At 38.1% G+C, this 19399-nt stretch overlaps 4 protein-coding genes across 4 annotated transcripts; 3 read left to right on the plus strand and 1 right to left on the minus strand.

Moving 5' to 3' along the window:
- Positions 1-309: 309 nt before the first annotated feature.
- LOC123681887 (zinc finger protein 131-like) lies at positions 310-3061 on the plus strand. Its single transcript, XM_045620233.1, has 4 exons — positions 310-801; positions 1932-2105; positions 2157-2397; positions 2768-3061. The coding sequence occupies exons 1-4, from the start codon at positions 325-327 to the stop codon at positions 3025-3027; spliced, it is 1152 nt and encodes a 383-aa protein (XP_045476189.1). The 5' UTR covers positions 310-324; the 3' UTR covers positions 3028-3061.
- Positions 3062-3193: 132 nt separating this feature from the next.
- On the plus strand, positions 3194-5509 carry LOC123681891 (zinc finger protein 2 homolog). Its single transcript, XM_045620240.1, has 3 exons — positions 3194-3581; positions 3637-3743; positions 3802-5509. The coding sequence occupies exons 1-3, from the start codon at positions 3323-3325 to the stop codon at positions 5212-5214; spliced, it is 1779 nt and encodes a 592-aa protein (XP_045476196.1). The 5' UTR covers positions 3194-3322; the 3' UTR covers positions 5215-5509.
- A 613-nt stretch (positions 5510-6122) lies between these two features.
- Positions 6123-9411, plus strand: LOC123681892 (orexin receptor type 2-like). The gene is made up of 6 exons (XM_045620242.1): positions 6123-6733; positions 6788-7082; positions 8282-8457; positions 8507-8650; positions 8705-8896; positions 9021-9411. Exons 1-6 carry the CDS (start codon positions 6629-6631, stop codon positions 9312-9314), a joined length of 1206 nt encoding a protein of 401 aa, XP_045476198.1. The 5' UTR covers positions 6123-6628; the 3' UTR covers positions 9315-9411.
- Positions 9412-10147: 736 nt separating this feature from the next.
- Positions 10148-19394, minus strand: LOC123681893 (Golgi-specific brefeldin A-resistance guanine nucleotide exchange factor 1). Its single transcript, XM_045620243.1, has 15 exons — positions 18979-19394; positions 18695-18922; positions 18446-18643; positions 18120-18394; positions 17567-17929; positions 16981-17508; positions 16511-16837; positions 16244-16452; positions 15302-16186; positions 13675-14051; positions 13206-13619; positions 12991-13151; positions 12250-12918; positions 11402-11551; positions 10148-11344 (listed from the first exon to the last, which is right to left on the minus strand). The coding sequence occupies exons 1-15, from the start codon at positions 19289-19291 to the stop codon at positions 10679-10681; spliced, it is 5763 nt and encodes a 1920-aa protein (XP_045476199.1). The 5' UTR covers positions 19292-19394; the 3' UTR covers positions 10148-10678.
- Positions 19395-19399: the final 5 nt, after the last annotated feature.

Here is a 19399-nt window from a genome sequence, read left to right on the forward strand (position 1 = left end):
GAGGTTTCTTTAGATTACACATTTTAAATTGATATTGGAAGGCGCGTCATTCAAAACAAAAACAGATATATCATGCGAATTTGCAATAAATGGGAAGCGAAATATGCATGACTGTTTGATGAAAACTACTCCTTTTTATTGACGGTTAAATAAGCATTTGATTTCCACAATAGACTTATTTGTTGGGCCTTATATTATAGCGCATCTAAAATAAAGTGCAATATGCGCATCCGCCAAAATATTCCCCAAAGAAATATTTAGTTTCTTTCCAGGTGGATGGCAACTATTTATTTCATAGTTTCACTTCATCTTCGAGTTTTAAAGATGTCAGTGGCGTCGAAACGAAGCCGATTTGAAAACCGATCATCGTCTCATCTTCTAAACGACCGAAAAGTCTCTATTTTTACTCCAGTCTTGCTGTATTTCCCTTTGCGCCTTCTCCACGTCCGCTATGGCGAATTTTCTGGCACCTGTTACGATTTTCCAGTCCGCTTAAAAATAGAACAGCTGGACAAAACACGGCTGACGAAAATCAGAGGTCCCAGTCTTACGATATTTTTCATGTGCACGTTGACCACACGTTGTCTCGCCGAATTTTCTCGTGGAAAATCCGGGAATATGTGCAACCAACAGTTCGTGCTAAGATGGCACTACCACCAGTCCGCGATCCTCGGAAATCTTCCTATGCTCTTGGAGTCTGACATGCTGACTGACATCACGATATCGGTGGACCAAGAGACTGTGAAGGCTCACAAGGTGGTTCTGGCTCTTTGCAGCACGTATTTCTTCCAGTTGTTCCAGGTCAGAGGGCTTTTTTCTGCTTCCGTAACTCTTTGTTCGCATACCGATGGATGTAGAGGTTATGTGTTGGTAACGATTTGGACTATTTTTAAAGTGAGATTCATGTAACCGATGAACGTGGTTATTTTTAGATTTTTATTTTATTCCAAAAGTTATGGTGGAGATGACTCGTGCGGATGATATAAGAGATGTTTGACCTGCTTATCCAACATCCTCATTTTCTGCACTGCAAAATACATCGATAAAGGATGCTTAACAGATCGATAAACACTAAAAAGTTTTTTAATTTTGTTTGCTTTTCCTTTATCAAATTCAGTAGGTATCTGATTAGTCATAACCTCAGACCTTTTCATACTGCAAAATGTGTATGTTTTTTCTTAAAAGTTTTCAAAATGTTATGCTTTTTCTTCATCCTTTGTTAAAATCACAAAATAAAATTGGGTTGTATTGACAAAATTCAAAACTTAGTACAAAATGACAGCTGTCATCTCTACGTCAGCTGTCATTTATTGTCCTATGTTAGTACAACTGTCAGAGAACAGTTGTACTAACTTAGGACAATACGCTCTATTAGTGATGACGTCACACAACGCCATTTTAATTCTCCTGTCACTGTTCGGAATCCAAACAAACAAATTGTCATTCAAATTAGTACGTTATCGTTGAAGAAATTGGCTTATTTTGATAAATAAGATTATTTAAGGAACGATTGTTTTACTGTTAATTGATAGACAGAAGGAACGAGATTAATGGTAGTAAGTTCGAACTTGAAGTTCAACTAATAAACACGGCTTTTTACAAAATCTGGGGAATGATACAGGATTCAAACTTACTGGTATTAACCTCGTTCCTTCTGTCTATCAATTTATACTGAAATCGTTCCTCAAATACTCTTTTTCATTAAAATAAGCCAATTCCTTCAACGACACCGTACTAATTTGAATGACAATTTATTTGTTTGGATTCCGAACACTGACAGGAGAACCAAAAATGGCGGTGTGTGACGTCACACTAATAGAGCGTATAGAGAATTTTATGAATGTGCTTTTCAGAGTGAAGCCAAACCGAAATATTACACACATAACAAGGCTTATTGTACATGTTTTTGAGTAGTTTTGTCTTTTTTTTAGAATATGGATAGTGTACAGAACCCAGTGATTGTGCTTCACAACGTAAGCGCGGACGATATAAAGGCAGTTCTCCAGTTTATTTACAAGGGACAATGTGTGGTAACTAGGGAGCAACTACCCAGCCTACTGTCTGTGGCTAAATTACTAAAAATCCAAGGTTTATGTGATATGAATGTGAGTGCATTATCTTGGGTGAATTTCCCCCATAACAGAAAAACTTTTCAGGTACCTGAAAATAGCGTAGATAGTAGTTCAGATAAAAACTCGACAGACGAACCTACCAACCCGGAAGAGAGTCCAACGAATGCTTTGACCATAAAAGAAGAAGAAAAGGTAGTTGCACAAGATGAGCACATGAACAAAGTGGAAATATTGCCGTCCGAACGAGATTTTCCGTCGACGAATTTGAAAAGAAATTCAATAACGACAAGCAGCTGCAGTACGCTATGGGAAACTTCGATTTTAGGTTAGGTCACACGTCCAGAGGTGGAAATACTGGTATATAAACATATAATCAACACATCATCTTGCTAGATCGCCAAAATAACAGAAGATAATTAATAGATTTATGCTTTTACACGATAATATGAAGTTTTTGTACGAATAAAATTACTTGAGTTGACTATTTCTTGGATCTGTTATTTTCTGGACGATGAATTAATTGATCTAAAGAGAAAAAACTGTATGACGACAAATGATCTTAGGACAAAATTGATTACACCTAGTATTAGCTCCTATCTTGAAGAATACAGTTTGAATATACAGTTTTTTCTGAACAATACCCACCAACATTTGTAAGGTGAAAAGTTTCCTCTACATATTGGTAATTTTTTCAGATAAGTTGTCGCCCAAAATACCGAAAAAATCAAACAAGGATCAGTCAGAGAGTTGTAAATGTTTTCTGTGTGGTAAATATTTAAGCAATCAGTACAATTTGAGAGTTCACATAGAAACGCATGAGGAGGCTTATTATGCCTGTCAGTCTTGTCCCCACGTGTCAAGGAGTAGAGACGCGTTGAGAAAACACGTTTCTTATAGACATCCTCAAGATTATCACAGTAGAAAACGTAAAAAACTGCAGCACGACACTTACTGAATCGATTCTACTAATAAATTATTATTTTCTCAAATTTTGGGATTTCATTCTTATACCCCTACACCCTGCATACGATACGCCCATGTCAGCTGTATTCTTTTGACAGAGACAAATCAATTTTTTTCTATGATTTTTACAAATCTATGACTATCAGAATGAAGTTGCATCAAATTTCTGATAACGGTAGACCACCATATTAGCCAACTTCGTACATGTTGAAATATACTGATAATATATTGTTTTGGTACTAAATTTGAATTTAACTGTGTAATTTTACACAAGATTTTGAACTAAAATGGATGAAACATCTCTGAAATGTCCTCTTTGTTGTGAAGAATCGTTTGATTCTCTAAGATCCTTAAAAATGCATATATCTGATGTATTGAACAAACTAGAGTGTCCCATTTGCAAAGGAAATTTTAACGCTTTTGAAAATTTCGCACAACATTTATTAGAATGCGAGGTATGCGAATCAGAGAATACAGAATCAATAAATGATTCAAACTCTGATGGAAATTCGAAGAATCTTGATGAAAATAATTTCAGTGAAGAAAGTATGTATGAGTACTAACTACATAACAAGAATTATAAAACTCTTGAGTTTTTCAGAAAATGAAAACGAGAATGTTAAAAATTACTGTGAAATTTGCGATGTTCGCTTTGAGGAAGTTAAGAAACATTTATCAGAGTATCATGTGGGCGAACAAGTAGCTATAGTAAGTCAAATTGTTTTTTGGAGTGATAAACTCATTTCAAAACAAAATTTGTTTACAGGAAAGTCAAAACCTTGATGAACTATTAGGCGAATCAGAAGAGATTTCTGGAGATGAATTACCCAGAGAATTCCTATCAGAACCACCTCCCTTAGTCCCTATAGAAAGAGATCGAGTTTTTGTTAGTAAAGAAATCTTAAATGAGAATGGAAAATTTAATACAAAAAATTTAACAAAAATTGACATAATTCCAGAGCCCAAAAAAGTGTTTCCACTAATGGAAAAAATTGTTTATCAGCAAATTTGCGGAAATGAAATAATTCTTCGATTCTACCCATGTAAAGATTGCAATAGAAGATTTCCCCAGTTGAATGCCTATAAAAAACATGATTGCAAATCTAAAAAATATGAAGTTTGTGATATGTGCTCAGTTCACTTTTCCAGAAAGTCGGGATTGGCACAACATAAAAGAAAATATCATAAAGAAGAAATCAAATCTAAAGACAGTGAGAAACATCATTGTGAGGTTTGTAATTCCAATTTTTTAACAGAAAAAAGTTTGATGCTTCATAAAAAAATGCACGAACCAAAAAAAATAAAGAGATTAATTCAACCGCAATTCAATAAAATGGAAGAAATCCATGAAATGTTCACCTGCGAAGTTTGTGGTAAGGAATATGACAAGAAATACGAAGAAGTTCATTTGAAATCTCACTCTGAAGAAGCAGCAAATTGCACCATTTGCAACCGAAAATTCGTAGACTTGGAAGATTTAAGTTTGCACCTTCAGGCTCACGGAAATGAAGTGGAAAAAAAAATATCTTGTGGGTTCTGTAAAAAACCGTTCACGAACAAGGAGTCTTTAGGTGATCATGTTGAAAACGACTGTAAAGAAAGGAAATACGCTTGTAGTTTTTGTGGGAAAAAGTTTTCGAAGGCATTTGAGAAGGTTAAGCATGAACGTATCCACACTGGGCATAAACCTTACATCTGCGATATTTGCGGTAAGGCTTTCCGGGTCAGCTACTGCCTTACTCTTCATATGAGGACCCATTCAGGCGTGAGACCGTATCAGTGTCATATCTGTGATAAGAGGTTTAAATCGCACAGTGTTTACAATCATCATCTTCAAATTCACTCGGATATACGGCCCTATCATTGCCCTTTCTGTCCCAAAGCTTTTAAAACGGCAGTCCAGCTGGCTGGACACAAAAACTCCCACACCAAACCTTTCTCTTGCAAAATTTGCAACAGGCCCTTTGCTAGCTTATATGCGGTAAGGTTGCATATGAAATCTCACGATGGTAAAAATGACCTCCAACATCAGTGTCACATATGTGGAGCGGAGTATGTAAGGTATATCGCGCTTCAGGATCATGTGGCTACACACTCAGAAGCCGAAAAAGAAGAAGCGAAAATACTAGAAAAGGAACGGAAGATACAAGAAGAGGAAGAAAATGAAAACATGTCTTAACACAATTAAATCTATTCTTCAAAACACTTACAATTTTATAAAACGAGATAATGTATTAATTATTCCCTGAAGTAAGTTTTATATCCAAAGAAAATACTAAAAATATTACCAAAAAATTATCCAAATGGATTTGTTTGGGAAGTTCTATAATTCTGTCTGTTGAGGAGAACCAGATGTGAAATGTGATAAATTCCAATTACAATTTTATTAAAAACAGTCGAATTAATCATGTTATATAACAATTTTACTTTAATATATTATGCTTGATTGCTTTAGTAAATCGCATTTGTTTTTATTTATTATTCTCTGCATTGTTTTGTTCCTTTTGTGTGAATATACAGGTTTTTCTTTATCATCCCAACTATAAACTATAAAAAATTCCATCCGTTATAAAAAGCCCAAAATACACTAAATGACAATTATATACTATAGAAAGTAATTTACTGTGTTGCTGTTTTAATTTCTAAAGAATCAGATAATAAATAATGTTGTATTCAAGCAAATGCTCTTGAGAAATTAAAAATTTAAGTTTAAAACCAGTTTTTCCATTTTCATGAACTTTAAATAAGTTTGAAACTGCGCGGTTACACAATGTAATCCCTAAATTATCAACACCATATTTTTGTTAGTAAAAATATAAAAACTTATTTTAATCATGATCAACAACCAATTTGTAATCGCTGAAATAGTTCAAATTTTGAAAAATTCATGTTCTTCATCTCGACTACAGATATCTACTTAAGAAATCGATAGTACAACTATTATTCAATAGATGGTCATACAAACTAAAAGAAATCTTTTTTTCACATACGATTTCAAACATTAGTACAGAGAATGAAGTACAGATGGCTCAACCTGAATCATTAGAAGAAAATTATTCTATCGAATACATATTCCTTTCAGTACAAAGTTCAAATTTGTATTAACGAAATTTCGCATGTAGATTTTTGCTTCAATATAATTTAATCCGTATTCTGAAAAGAAATATGTTGTCAAATCTGATTGAAAACAGCGAATTTGATATGTTCCATCATAGTATATCGGTAATAAATCATGGTAGAACATTGAAATTCGTCTATTTCGGATTAAATCAATTTTCTCATTGAAAACTATCTTTCTAATTGCATTCGTGTTTATACGCAAAAAAATTCACTTGTACCGCAAGTTGTATCTAATTTTTCCGATGCCTTATTTTGTAATAACAGCATCATATATATTATCTTTTTCTCATAACAAGAGGTAATCTGCAATATATATTGCTATCTGTCATGAATGGGATAAATTAATTGTCCTTTACGTAAAGTACCTGTGTACTTAAACATAGCTGTTAATGAATTTGGAGTGCTAAGTCAATAAAAAAGAACAGCTCTTGTCATAGGCACGTTATCATCTTTGAAGGGTATGTAACACATATATGGCAGATATGGGTTTACTACCAATTCAAATGGAGACTGCATCGGATGATTTCGAAGATCTACCTGATTTTAAAAATTTTTCTTTCGACCCTGAAGACCAATCTGTGAGTATGACTTTCCATTTTTTTGTGATTTTCTCATTCAAACTGATTTTTTAGGGAACACCGTTTATAAACGAAATATGGACTGTAAAACCTTTAAAAAGGATTTTATTAGATATAGCAGTTATTTTACCAGTGGTATTAATAGGATTAGCTGGAAATTTCTTGCTAATATTCACGCTGATCACCAATAAACATTTACAAACACCAACCAACTTGATGATAGGAAATATGGCATTAGCAGATATGCTCTCCCTACTTATACACCCTTGGGTTTACATCATTACTTATGATATATTTCAAAACTACGTTTTGGGCGAATTTGTTTGTAAGACAGAGGCGGCTCTAGAATGTAAGTGGTGAAAATATTTAATTTCAAAGGTATTAGGCCAATAGAAAAGTCCCCGGACTGATGCACAGATGACGGTGCTAGTATTAAATCCATATGATTTTTAGTTAGTACCAACCTTCAAACGATACGTGTCAAAATTTGACAGCAGTCCGACCATTAGTTTGTCAGATATTGCGTTGTGAGTGTAGCTACTTTTGTTATTTGAAAAAAGATTAACAAAAAAAGAATTTCGTGTGCTGTAAATATTGCCTTTTAAAGGGAAAAATACAGGTGAAGCAAAATCTTGGCTTGATGAAGAGTTTCCGAGGTCTTCACCAGGAAAATCAACCATCATTGATTGGTATGCTAAGTTTAAACGTGGTGAAATGAGCACCGAAGACGGCGACCAAAAGAGGCTGTCACCGACGAAAAAATCAAAAAAGTTCCCAAATTATTTTCGAATGACCGAAAAGTGAAGTTGATTGAGATAGTAGACATTGTAAAGATATCATCTGAACGTGTACAACATATCATTCACGAATATTTGTACATGAGAAAGCTGTGTGCAAAATGGGTGGCCGCGCGAGCTCACAATCGATCAAAAGCAACAACGTGTTAATGATTCTGAGCAGTGTTTGAAGCTGTTTAAGTGCTATAAACCTGAATTTTTGCGTCGATATGTGACAATGGATGAAACATGGCTCCATCATTTCACTCCGGACTCCAATCGACAGTCAGCTGAGTGGACTGCACACGATGAACCGAATCCAAAGCGAAGACAAACATAAGTCAGCTGGCAAGGTTATGGCAGCAGTATTCTGGGATGCGCAAGGTATAATATTCATTGATTACCTCCAAAAGGGCCAGTTCATCAACAGCGATTATTATATAGCGTTATTGGATCGTTTAAAGGATGAAATCGTTAAAAAACGGCCCCATTTGAAGAAAAAAAAGGTGCTGTTTCATTAAGACAATGCGCCGTGTCACAAATCAATGAAAACAATGGCAAATTAGCATGAATTGGGCTTCGAATTGCTTCTGCATCCACCGTATTCGCCAGATCTGGCCCCCAGCGACTTTTTCCTGTTTTCAAACCTCAAAAGAATGTGGAAAGAAATTAAAAAAAAAGTGTTTTACTATGGTAGACCGGGGACTTTTCAATTGGCCTGTTAAAAACCTGATTAAATAGGTGAAGTGACGACTTCCAACGATTTTTTTAGCTGCAATTCTGATTTCCAGCGTGATAAGCCTATCGGTAATTAGCTATGACAGGTTGACGTCGATAGCGGTGAATTCAACGGCTCTGGACATAAGACGGACCAAGATATGCATGGTGTTGACGTGGGTGACGGGCTTTATACTTTCTTCCCCGCAGGTCTTCCTCAGAAAGTATAAGGTTAGTAGAGGCAAGGCTTAAACTGTGAATTACAAGGTTTTTTATGCAGGAGAGGCAATGGAAGGACTTCTTGGAAACAATGTGCGGGGAGAATCCTATAATTATTAAAATATATTGGCCTACCATAATAACAGTTTTGGTGTGGATACCCCTGTCCATTATGATCGTTTGTTACATATCGATTTTTGCTAAAGTAAGCGTTAACAACGTTAACTCTACAGTTGATCTGAATTTTTGCTTGTTTTAGCTGAGACGTTTCGAAAAAGTTGTACTGAGGAAGGCTTTGAACCACCAGAAAAAGGCAAGCTACAAGAAGAAAGCTGCAAGAATGATGTTCATTGTTATCCTGACGTTCACAATTTGCAGATTGCCTTTCACTGCTCTAATTTTCTGGAGATATTCCAGATTTATGGGAAAATCGGCTCAAAACATAAACGATGTAAGGAGCACTAAAGTTCTATTTGAGTTATAAACTAGTTCATGCGGTTCCGACCGCAGTTAAGACTAACCGCATGCGGTCGAAAAACGCATGTTTGGATATATCCTGCAAATTTTTTTTCCAGATGCATGGAGGCAGTTTATTGTTCTGGTTCACCTCGAAATATCTAATTTTCGTAAATGCTGCAGTAAATCCAATCATCTATGGAATAACCAACGAGAAACTACGACGTGCTTTCAGAAAATCAAAACTATCGAAATGGCTGTTTTGCGACAAGAAAGTTGTTACAGATTTGCCCAAGAACGAGCAGATTACAACGGAGAGAATTTTTTTCATCTTCAAGAAGAAGCTGTGGTCGAAGGGCGATAACGCGACAGATATGAAAAAGCCAAAAAATGAAGAAAATATTCTGAAATAAAAAGTTTTCAAACGAATTGTCATTATTATTTGAAACTAATAAGCTATCATTTGTTGCAACGCACCTCAGAGTAATAAACATAGACAGAGGGAGCATATGTCATTTTCAGTGAGCAAATTTTGTCCCCAACATGTACTATCAAATTTGACATGAAGCGCGCGGAAATGAAAACATATCAGTGATACGATATTTCACTCAATTCGCGAGTTTCTCCACAAAGAACGCACTTCTTATGTCCCATGGTGAATCAATGTTTCATATTAACTCAAAATATACTGAAATAAATACCTAAATATATCAGAAATTCAGAACACAAAGTTTAAGCGCGCCAAATGACGTGAAACAACCGATGACACTAAGAGAGCAAAAGTTGCCAAATCTTGGATTTCAGCAGGTAGATACAGAAAATAATAAATATTCTGCTTATTATAAATTCGACGATTAGAAAAAATATCGGATTCCGAATATTCAAATTTGCATATTCAATCGAAAATCCCTCAAATAAATATATTTCATTCGATATAATATACATTCATAACGATAAAGTAAAATAGTGGATTTGAAAATATATCACAATCCGACAACGTAATCTAACCATATTTGAGACATGTAAAAATTGCGTATACTTCCTCTAACCATGTTACTCTATGCAACACACCAATACATTTTTCAACTTCATATATGACTTCAAGGGTGGTAAGAACTGGTAATGCCGACAACCTCTTCGACACATGATGTGAGAGGTAAGAATAAGTGAAATTTTTGAATCTATGGCTACAAAAAATAGATCAGATACAAAAAAATTAGGAGGGTGAAAAATTTGGAAACATCTGGTATGTTCACTAATATATTATTACATAACAATAATAAATTGATAGATATCTCAACAAAATATTAATATACACGTTTCCACAATCATCTAAAAATTAATTATACTTACATTTAAATAATTGGATATTTAGTGACGATTCTTCAAATAGATATTTTTGAGTGACCTAAGAATATGTACAAAAAAGATACTACACCATTTGGCCATTCTATAAGAAATAGAAGATGAATCACAACAGTTACTAGATCATATTTAAATGCATGACGGAATTCGATCAACCATCGTTCAGTGAATTTCATAAAACTAACAAAAATCCGGCGATAAAACCTAACCGATTAAAAAATAAACCAAAAGGTCCAAAATATAACAGCAGTCTTGGTAATTTCATGTTTAAACATACGTAAATATAAAAATTCCTCTGAAATAAATCTCCTTTAAACACCCTGTACCTACGGATCACAATGAATGAAAACCTGTGATTCTGTGAATAATATACATTTCCTTACAAAGTATCTGACATCACCTAAATCTACTTTTATATATCACTGATTTTGGAACCGGAGGAGCTTGCGCAGATGCCGCCCTGCGCCCTTATTCCTTGAGTCGCGTACAAAATCTCCGAGCCAGGAGGTATGGTAGCGTCGATTTGACTACTGAAATAATTGGAAGATTGGAAATACGAAGCGGCAACACCGTTATTGTTGGCCACCCTGTCGAAATCCGCGTTGTTGTTGTTGACAGTTCTTCCGACGTCGTTGTCATTCGAGGTTAGGTTGGAGGTGTCAGTCGGTATAGAGGGCGGCTGCGTCTCGTTCGTCTGATTTCCGACTTCGCCTACTTTGTTCTCGTTTTCTAACCTGAAATTCTCCACCGGGGTCACGTTGTAAGGGTTGCCCATGTACTCAGCGTAGAGAGACATTGGTTGGACCTCAGTAGGCGGGGTGGTGGCCGGTACCACAGGTTGTTGGTTGTACAACACCGGAAACGTGTGATGGGGTCCAGCTGGCACGAACAGGTTGGGCATGTAGGGCATCCCTGGTTGCAGTGTCGGCTGCAAGAGGGGGGCCGTCGAGTTGGGTATAACCGGCAGGGGTACCGTGTTCAGGGGAGGCAGATAGGTTTGACTGTTCGACGACAGAGGTGGTTTGGACATCTGTGACATGTCGGGGGGTAGAACGGGCCCAATAGGCGTTGAAACCATCTGCGAAATGAGAAAATTGTAGCGGATATTTCTGGTAGTTGTCTAGAAGGGTCTTACCTGACCGAGGTGTGCGAAGAGTGGGGAGGATATGTTGCTCTTCTTCACCGGTGGCGGTTGCAGGATGATGCTAGACCTGGTTGCGTTCTCTATGTTGTGTTGGACTGGTCGGGCTTGGGATGGTTCCTTGTTTTCGACGTCCCTGGCGACCTGAAATTGGAAACGTTAAAGTAAATGGAGAATACCTGCCAAAAATATTTTTACACGCACATCTTGTATCGAAAAAGGGCATGGAATAGTCAGTATACCAATTTTAATACCAACATTTCTTCGAATTTCATCACAATCAGACTAGCAGAACCGAAAATATTGGTTGAAAAAGCCAAATTATGTATGGGACCATTTACAGATCAAACTGATAGTCCATACCAAATTTCATGAAAATCTGATGAGAATTGTACAACTTTAGGCTGTTACAAGAATGTGCATACACGCAGACAGAAGAAATGAACGAAATCAAAGTTGTACTGGATGATCCATAGAGATTGTGCTGAAATCCAAGGTTTGGCGACTTTTGCTCTCCTAGTGTCATCGGTTGTTTCACGTCGTTTGGCACGCTTGAAGTTTGTTTTCTGAATTTCTGATATATTTAGGTATTGATTTAAATATATTTTGAGTTAATATGAAACGTTGATTCACAATGGGACATAAGCAGTGCGTTCTTTGTGGAGAAACTCGCGAATTGAGTGAAATATCACTGATATGTTTTCATTTCCGCGCGCTCCATGTCAAATTTGAAAGTACATGTTGGGGACAAACTTACTAAAAATGACATATGCTCCCTCTATCTACGTTTATTACTCTGAGGGATGATCTGAAATGCAGCCAGTAAAAAAGTGACCACTCACCGCATTTGTCTCGGTTTGAGGCTCCGGAGCAGGGCTGTCTTGCCTGAACAGGACCTCCTTCATGTCCGGCAAAAACGTGTCGATCCTACACCAGGTGGCGTGCCACAGTTGGTTCCTCCCATCGTTACCTTCGAAGACCCTGGCCGAATCCATGACCAACAGCATGTTCTTCAAGGACTCAGGAATCGCCTCGTATAGGAGATCGCTCTTATCGGCATGCATGTACTTGTCCACAAAGTCGAGGATGATCAACCACAGGTTGTTGAAGGTGGGAAGAGACAAGAGTGGCGTGAGGTGATGCAAGAAAACTTTAGAGAGCAAAGTGGCTGCCCTCATCCTGGTCTCTTCCATCGCCACAACGTCCTTGGGATTGATCGGCAGAAGGAGGTAGCTGAGCAGAGGGAACAACACCCTGTGGAAACAAGCCTCCCATTCCGGCCCGCTCAGGGTTTGAAGATCGGGAACCAGAAGCGCCCGTTGGAGGTAGGTTATGGCCACCATCCTAACCTGTTTCCTTATGTCGCAACATAACCTAGCGATCCCTTGGAGGAGCGGACACCAACCGTGTGTCCACAGCGACATGTCTTCAGGCATTTCACCGCCTTCTTCGGACCACCATTTGAAAATCTGAGCGGTCCTAGTGTGTAAGGTGTGCATCAGGTCGAGCAGCTGTAAAAATATCGCATTGATGGTGTGCTGCAAGGATCTATCTTCGGTCTGAATTTGTTCGAACAGACTCACCTGTATCGATATTTGATGGTAACCAGTTGGAACGCTCTCTTCATCACTTGATTCGTCCTCATCGGGGCTACTAGTGGGGCTTCTTCGAGAATTATACATCTCACTCTGACGTCTGTTCGCCCTTTTCTTACTCCTACCGGTCCCCCTCTTGCTCCTATTGGCTGTAAAACGAAACCACATTAAATCCCTATAAACCTAAAACACTTTCAACTTACTTCCGTGCAAACTAGCCTCTACAAACGTCCTGATGCAATGAACGCAAACATCGAAATTGTAGGGGGTTATGTGAGCGACATCTCTGACCAAAAACGCCAAACTTTCGCAGCACTTTATCAGGCTGCTGGGATCGTGAGCTCCCAGGTTCTTCTCCAACGCCAGGTTGTATTGGTTGGGTGGCATGGTCCTCCCCACGATTCCAGTGTTCGAGGCATCTTCATCGTTGCTTTTGCTCACAAAGATCCAACCTCCGGAATTGTTGCTTGCAGGCGATGTGGGCGACACCAACACGGGGCTCTGAGACCTCATAGACGTATTTTTAGGGCTCTTGGTCAGTTCAGAGTCTGATGTATAGCCTCTGTCGACGAAAGAGTAATCTTCGTCACTTGGTCTTTCGCTGTCAGACTTGGTGGCTGAAATGGTTGACATGAATGACAAGTGATTGACATATGACGATTTGGCATTTACCTTGGTCGACTTGATTATCCTCCGCTATCGGTTTTGGCGGTTGAGCTCCAGCTCCTACGCACTCCAACAGCGTGAAAATGATGGTCCAATCAGCGTTGGTGTGGATGTTTTGGGCTGAAGTCTTCAACAGTTCGTACAGCCCGAAAGATATCTGCCTGGAGATTCGGCACAAGGTGCTGCTTTTCAATAGGAGCAACATTCTCAACGACTGAAGAACTATAGGACTCATATCTTCGTTGCGCATCAACCTTATGGCAACTCGTAACAGACCAATGACAGATCTCTCGAGTAAGAACTGGTAATCGAACAGGGAAGCGTTCATTACCAGGGTGTATATGTGGTCCCTGATCATCTGCCATATTGAAATAACCCGATCCCTGGAAGGTAAAAGAGGTTAAAATATGCATCAAACCTAACCTAGGCAAGAATAACAAAATCTGTTTGGGTTGTAATCCTGCTCACTCCAAAAGAAAATGAAGAGGCCAGAATACTTGTCAGAAAAGAAGCTCAAACTATTTTTATTGGTATTCCAGATACTGGAGTTCATTAGAACTCTGGAACTGGTAGGCTGTAGAGAGAACAGCTCTGATGGGGGCATGATAAACCATAAGGTCGTGGTACAATGAAACTCCCTATAAATAAAGGGTGTTTTTTTTAGACCTATAGAACTTTAAATTGCAATAAAACAACGATGGATTATTCGATTGACATGAATTTTATTTACCCGCAAGATAATGTTGTGGCATTACATTTTTAATATGATTTCTGGCATATGACCGCCACGGCTGGCTCGGATGTAGTCCAATCTGGACGTCCAATTTTGGATGACTTTTTTCAACATTTGTGGCCGTATATCGGCAATAACACGGCGAATGTTGTTTTCCAAATGGTAAAGGGTTTGTGGCTTATCCGCATAGACCAATGACTTTACATAGTCCCACAGAAAGTAGTCTAGCGGTGTTAAATCACAAGATCTTGTAGGCCAATTCACAGGTCCAAAACGGGAAATTAGGCGGTCACCAAACGTGTCTTTCAATAAATCGATTGTGGCACGAGCTGTGTGACATGTTGCGCCGCCTTGTTGGAACCACAGCTCCTGGACATCATGGTTGTTCAATTCAGGAATGAAAAAGTTAGTAATAATGGCTCTATACCGATCACTATTGACTGTAACGTTCTGGCCATCATCGTTTTTGAAGAAGTACGGACCAATGATTCCACCAGCCCATAAAGCGCACCAAACAGTCAGTTTTTCTGGATGTAACGGTGTTTCGACATACACTTGAGGATTAGCTTCACTCCAAATGCGGCAGTTTTGTTTGTTGAAGTAGCCATTCAACCAGAAGTGCGCTTCATCGCTAAACAAAATAAAATGGACGTAGTGCGCGATACGTATTCCGCACAGAACCATTATTTTCGAAATAAAATTGCACTATTTGCAAGCGTTGTTCAGGCGTGAGTCTATTCATGATGAATTGCCAAACCAAACTGAGAATAAATCACTTGACAGTTGTTAAATCAGTCGCCATCTTGAACAGTAATGCCAACTTAAAGTTATATACCTCGAAAAAAAACACCCGTTATAAATTTAATCCAAACCTAACCTATTGCCTAAAAAAACACTTGCCTGTTTTGAATCATGATCCTGATCAACAGTTCCAAGAAGAATACCGTAACGTTCTCGTTGTAATTGTAACCAAGCGACTTCTGGACATCCGGACCCCTTGACAATTCAACCAGCGCCTGAACCATCTCCAATAGAGCGTCCTCGTGCAGGAATTTTGAATCGGTGACCAGCTGCTCCAGATTGCAATCCTTGATGCATTTTCTAGCCACATCCGTCATCTCCTGCTCTTCTGCAGACGGTATCTTGGACAGGTTCTCGGACGAAACCATGTAGGAATACAGCGAACTGAACAGGCCCGTGTCTTGTTTCTGCAGATTCTCGACCTCCTTGAACACCAGAGTGATCTTTCCCGAGGTCTCGATGAAGTCCTCCACTTCGATGTAACTCTTCGGACACAAGCCGTAGGAATAAACGGATAAGATGATGTCGAAGATGTTCTTCCAACCGTGTCGCAGGTTGTCGCCGTGCTGATGGACGAGGTTGAAGACTGTCCTCAGAGCCAGCTGGGCTTTAACGTTGGTAGCGAACTGGCTGACTCCGTTGCTTTGTCTCTGCTGGTTGTGGAAGGTGGTGAACTTGCACAGGGTTAGGATCAGCATGTCGAGGTTTGAGGTTAGACCGTGGTGGGAGCATATAAAAGCGCAATTCTCGAAACCCTTGATTGCCCTCTTATAAACGTTGGGGTCTTCGGATCTGTCATAAACGAAAGACAGGGCTGAGAGTACCGGGGCCCATATTAGAGAAAACAGCTCTTTATCGTAAATTCCTGAGTTTGTGTGGAAATAGACGCCATCTTTAGAAGCGCCTTTCCTTATAAGTACCTTCCACAAGTAGTTGTCTCTCACGAGACCGGTTTGCTCTGCGGGCATCACAATTTCATCGTTCCTGAAATTTTAAGTTGTTCATGAAGTTGGGCGTTGCATTTTCGGTTTGACTACTCACTTGATGGTGTTGTATATCTCGTCCAACATTTCTTCGTCAAAGTCTCCTCCACCGTTCACACCAGCTAGGTTTTTCTTGAAACCCGAAGCGGTCATCGGAGTTGTTTGTTTCTTCGCATTCTGGTTGTGCTGATCTACGTTCAGCATGATGATGGCGTAGGCCAATGTGAAAGCCGAATCTACATCAGCGAACGGTTCGCCGTTACTTTTCTATAAAAAAAAAACACCATTAACCATCACGATTTCCTTGTGTTGTATCAGAACTCACATGCCAATGCTCGGCAAAGTGTTCCAAAAGCAAGGATATCGTAGGTGCTTCTCCGGGTAACCTGAAAGACTCCAAATAAGTCCTCAGGGCTTCGTCTATTCTCAAGTCCCTGAAATCGAAGGTTTTAACATAGGCTTCGAGAATAATCAAATTGTTTCTGTTGCTGATGTATTCCCCTATCATTTTCTTGTCCAGACCTGGATTTTCTTTGAGGAACAGAGCTATTTCGTTGGGATCAAATTCCGATTTTAAGATGCCATGTTCTTGGAAAAACTGGATTCCTTTTTTTGGCTTGTGATTGAAATGTTCTGTTCCAGTTGGTAGCCACTGAAGTCAAAGGAAAGAGGAATTAGAAGATAGGAAATTTTCCATCAATTTCAGTAAAAATTCTACAGATAAGTATCAACATATAATAATGAAATATAACCATGAAATTTGTTAGAAAATGTTTGAAAAAAGTGTATATCTACCTTTTTGATGCTTTTCCTCTCCATCAAAACATCCTTAGGGGGTACATTCTCAGATATTTTCAGTCTGTTACGATCGTCCGCCATTTCGCCATTTATCTTAACTTCGGTACATCCATTCTCGACTTCGTCTCTACTACTTTCGCAGTTTTGTTCTATACCTTCTATCACAAGAAGTAAAGCGTCCAGAGACAGCAGATGGGTATGGTACACTCCGGAAGTGGCCGAGAAAGCGTTCTTAGCGAGCAACTTAGTTAAATCTTCGTAAAGATTAGTGCAGTACATGTCGCAATCGTAGTTCAAGTAAAGCTCCGTAACCAAACCGGGTATTCTCCAAAGTTGCAGTATGTTATCCAAGGCCATCTCCTTGTGCTCATAGGTAACCTTAAGAGATTCACTGAGAATCACTTCGATCAATTTGGTGAGATAAAATTCCAGTTGGAATTTTAAATGGGAACGGAGGGATTCGAACATAAGAAACGAGACTTGCAAATCCGCTGCAAAAACAGGCAACCGTTCAGTGTTCAGCAGCTGAAAAACTGGAGAGTATCAGAATCTGTAAAATGTTAGAATCTCCAACAAAACTTACAGAAAACAAATTCCTACATAGATCGTCCTTCAATAGTGCCATCAAGGAGGGAAATTTTCCAATACTATCAGCTCCGATTTCAAAAGCGACAGTTAACAATGTCAATCCTAAGTGGATCATCACATCGGTGTTTTGTTTATCGTGTGGATTACAGAGACTTATCAGAAATCGGAACAACTCCTTGACGCAAGCTAGACCGTAAGGTAGCAGAGAAGATTCTTCGTCCGATTGCGGGGTGAAACGTATGCCCCTCTGATTGACATATTCCTGACTCTGTTCTAATTGTTGACTCTCATCTGATTTTGAGGTAATATCTGACTTTAATGATAATGTTAGCTCAGTTGTTTCATTAGCATTGCAATCCTGAAAGTTTTTTATAATTCACAACAAAAAATTTCCAAAATATTAGTTAATAAAATAGATTAGGTTAGGTTTTACCACTCCTACATTTTTTATCTTAACCTATTAACCATAATTCAAAATGCAAGTTTATTGACAATAAACCAGATTTAATTATGCTTGAAATTAATAAAAATATAAACTAAATACTTGCCTCTTTCTCACAATTCTCTTCATTGAGCGATAAACTTGAAGGACTGTGTATATTGATTTCTATATTACAAGAATTAATTGCATCTTTGTTTTTCAAATCTGAAGAACTGAGTGTTCCATTCAATTGACTAATTTCAGGATTGGTTTGAGAAATAAATCCCTGCATGTCTACAATGTTGTCTTTAGTTGACAAAGGGGTTGTAGCCAAATCTCCTTTTGAATTAGACTGGGATTTCGACAAATCTGTGTTAGATAATACAGATTGATCTTCGTTTTCTAAAACATAACTTTATGAATGTAAAATTTGAAGAAGTAACAATCACCCACCATTTTTCATGATATTTTTTTTTGTTTTAATAGACCCTTTACTTTTTCTTTTAGTTCTAGGTTGTTCGACTGCTCCAGGTCTCATTTTGAATTGCTTACTAGTGAAAGAATGTAAGTCTTCTGAAAATTGTGGTAACCTCATAAAAACAAGCTGCACCATGTCTTTCAAATAATGTTCTGCAGTTTTCCTTAGTAATTCTATAAAATCGACAAGTTATAAAATGAATAATTGTGTTTGAATACACTTACCATTCAATCTTGTTTCGAAGCATATTCTAAAACAAGACAACATGATTTCACATAAGCTTTCATTACTCAAAAAAGAACCTTCAGGAGCAAGAGTGAGCGTCCGTAAGACTTGTAAGATTCTCATTAGAACCACACCATCAGAAGATTGATCTGTACCAACAAATCTAGCGTGGGTAACTGCATCAGCTATGTTATGAACTATCATAGGCAATGCTGGATGTTGGATTTCTTAAAATAAAGACGTTAATGTATAATTCATTAAAAATAATGGACTGTCAACTCACCAACTAGTCTAGTTATCAGTCCATATGACAAAAATTTGTTAACCGAAGATAATGCTAAGCTTGTTACTGGCCCTGTTGTTTCATCTGATTTGATAACATTTAAAAAAGGCGTTAAGAACACGTTGGGTTCAATATCCCTCAAATCAACGATTTTATTAAGATTTTCCTTGAGTTCTTGAAAGTTTTTCATGAGGTTGTCCACTTCGTCATCCTGATATGAGTGTGATGACCATCTGGCCCCCCTTCTCATAGCAGTTAGCAAAACTGACATCTCCCCTTTCACGACAAAAATTCCTCCACCCGGAAGAGACATTTTGGATACCTTTTTGGACTGAGAAATGAAAAAATTATGTTTACATCGTACACGTAAAAAACAACACGAATTCAATAGTGTCAGTTTCCTAATGTCAAAACCATATTG

This window comes from Harmonia axyridis, chromosome 6 (assembly GCF_914767665.1).
Source record: "Harmonia axyridis chromosome 6, icHarAxyr1.1, whole genome shotgun sequence".
Taxonomy (NCBI): Eukaryota; Metazoa; Arthropoda; class Insecta; order Coleoptera; family Coccinellidae; genus Harmonia; species Harmonia axyridis.